The sequence below is a fragment of the Malania oleifera genome, chromosome 13 (genome assembly GCF_029873635.1).
Source record: "Malania oleifera isolate guangnan ecotype guangnan chromosome 13, ASM2987363v1, whole genome shotgun sequence".
Taxonomy (NCBI): domain Eukaryota; kingdom Viridiplantae; phylum Streptophyta; class Magnoliopsida; order Santalales; family Ximeniaceae; genus Malania; species Malania oleifera.
Window position 1 is genome coordinate 12,523,114 of NC_080429.1, and position 2,570 is coordinate 12,525,683.

General features: G+C 38.0%; 1 protein-coding gene across 1 annotated transcript; it reads left to right on the forward strand.

Moving 5' to 3' along the window:
- Window positions 1–1,379: 1,379 nt before the first annotated feature.
- Window positions 1,380–2,364, forward strand: LOC131145473 (uncharacterized). The gene has a single exon (XM_058094562.1). It carries the CDS (start codon window positions 1,688–1,690, stop codon window positions 2,300–2,302), a length of 615 nt encoding a protein of 204 aa, XP_057950545.1. The 5' UTR covers window positions 1,380–1,687; the 3' UTR covers window positions 2,303–2,364.
- The last annotated feature ends 206 nt before the right edge of the window (window positions 2,365–2,570 follow it).

A 2,570-nucleotide genomic window follows, 5' to 3' on the forward strand; every position in this document is an offset into this window, starting at 1 on the left:
AAAGTCTACTTAGGCCACACAATTATTTAAACTCATCATCTGATAAAAATTGTATAATAAACTGGCATAAATATACATCTATAAAATCGCTGTTAACTTTATTAAAATTCCTAGCATAACATATTTCCCTTACCTTAACTTTGAAAAACCCCTATATAATTTCGGTTCTATACCCACATGATTCCTAACTCAACATCCTGAAAACACAATATCCCAGAACAAAATATCAGTATTTTTTCGCATACATCATTTTTTATAACTATCATACGGTCAAAATCTGAATAAAAAACCTTATCCTAAATTTGAGATGAAATTCAACTTTATTTTCCCGATGATCTGCTCCGGCAAACTTGTAGAGAACTCCACCAGGAGCGTCGTGGTAGCTTTGGATCGTCAGTCTGACGACTGGTGGGGCCGGAATCGAAGAGAGAAGGGAGAGGATTCGTAGAGAGAGAGAGAGAGGAGAGAGAGTGGAGCGCTGAAAATGATTAAAAATCCCGGTTTTTAAATATTTATACTGCCCAATTCGTCGACGAGACTCGTCATCTCGTCAACGAGTCCTTTATTAAATTCTTCGACGAGTCCCTGTATTCGTCGACGAAATTTAGGCTGCTCCACACCCTCTCTCGGTATTTTCTCGTCGATGAAGCCCTGTATTTGTCGACGAATTTCCTTATGAACTCGTCGACGAAACCTTGTATTCGTCGACGAATCCCTGGGTAATTCCTTGAAATTATTATTATTATTTTCAAAATGCGATATCGTCGACGAAGTCTACTGCCTCCTTCTATTCCTGTTTCCATTTTTCCTCTCTTTAATATTAAAATATCAGTATTTTTCGAGTCGTTACAATATATATATATATATATATATATATTACAGTACTATTATAATATTATACTTTAATATATTAATATATTATATTATATTATTTAATTAATAATAATTATTTAAGTAATTAATCAATTAATTAATTTAAATTTTTAAAATTTTAAATTAATTAATTAATTACTTTTTTTTAACACTTCTATACATATAATAGTCTTGGGTCATTACATTAATAAACTAAATTTATTGGTCTGACAAAAAGTTAATCTTAAATTAACTTATTGAGAATAAGATTTGGATAATTTTATTATTAGATGAGTTGAGGTAGACTTGTACTTTAACTTATTTAAAGTATAGAAAAAGGAAAAATTACAAAAGAATGTAGAAGATAACAAGATGTTTTATTAAAAATACTTCTTATATTAATGTCATTTAAGATTTTAAATTTCATATATATATATATATGTATGTATAATTTTTAATTTTATATTAATAACATAATATTAGAGGTTGTCACCTGTGATATGGATGTCATAGGCTCGATACGTGAAAATAACTTCTTACAAAAATGTAAAGCAAAATTGTGTACTATAGATCGATGGTCCGCCCTTTCCTGGACCCCATATATACAGAAGCTTTGTGCACGGAGCTGCCCTTCAATATTTAAGAAAATAAAAAATAATAATAAAAATTTTATCTCCGTTGCCTAAGTACACATACGGTAAAGTACGTTAAATCATAAAAAAAAAAAGGTGAAATCTTTCTAGTATTAATTTCTTCACTCGCCAGTGACCATAATAATTGTCTGTCTTGCCGTCGCTTGTAATTCACATCTCCCACTCACTCCCAGTACTTGTCAATGGCCAACCATACTACCGCCATGCCCACGCTAGCCTCCCAAATCTGCAACCAGATCTCCTCCGTCTTCACCTCCGCCGCAGCCGCCGCCAATCCGCCCGTCCTCGACCTCATCGTCGGCGAAATCAACGCCACCGTCACCACCCACAAGGGCAAGGTCTTCCTCTACGGCGTCGGCCGGGAGGGCCTCATGCTCAGGGCCCTCTGCATGCGCCTCGCGCACCTTGGCCTCCCTACCCACATGATCTTCGACATGACCACGCCACCCATATCCGCCGCCGACCTCCTCATCGCCTCCGCCGGCCCTGGCGGATTCTCCACCGTCGACGCCCTCTGCGGCGTGGCCAGGTCGCACGGCGCGCGCGTGCTGCTGCTTACCGCCCAGCCGGAGACGGGATCGTGCGTGAAGTACGCCACCGCGGTGGCTCACCTACCTGCGCAGACGATGGCGGACGACGGAGCAGGCGAGGGAGGAACTCAGCCGGCGGTGCTGCCGATGGGGAGCGTGTACGAAGGAGCCATGTTCGTGCTGTTTGAGATGGTGGTGTACAGACTGGGTGAGGTTTTTGGGGAGAGCCCCGAAGCCGTCCGATCTCGCCACACCAATCTGGAATAAAATTTTATGTCCAAGGGTATTTATGGAATATGATAAATAATAAAATAATAATCTTAGCCTCATATCTCTTATCAAAAAGGCAAGTCCTTTCAGAAATATAAGTATCCAAATTTTAAAATTTTAGAAGAGGTTCGTATTTTTTTATTTTATTTTTATCAAATTTACACCTCATGTTTAAGACCAAAGTTTTTAGAATTTAAATTTAGAATTATATTTTGACAATATTTATGTACATGCAAGTTTCAGTTCTAAGCTCTAGTCCTATATT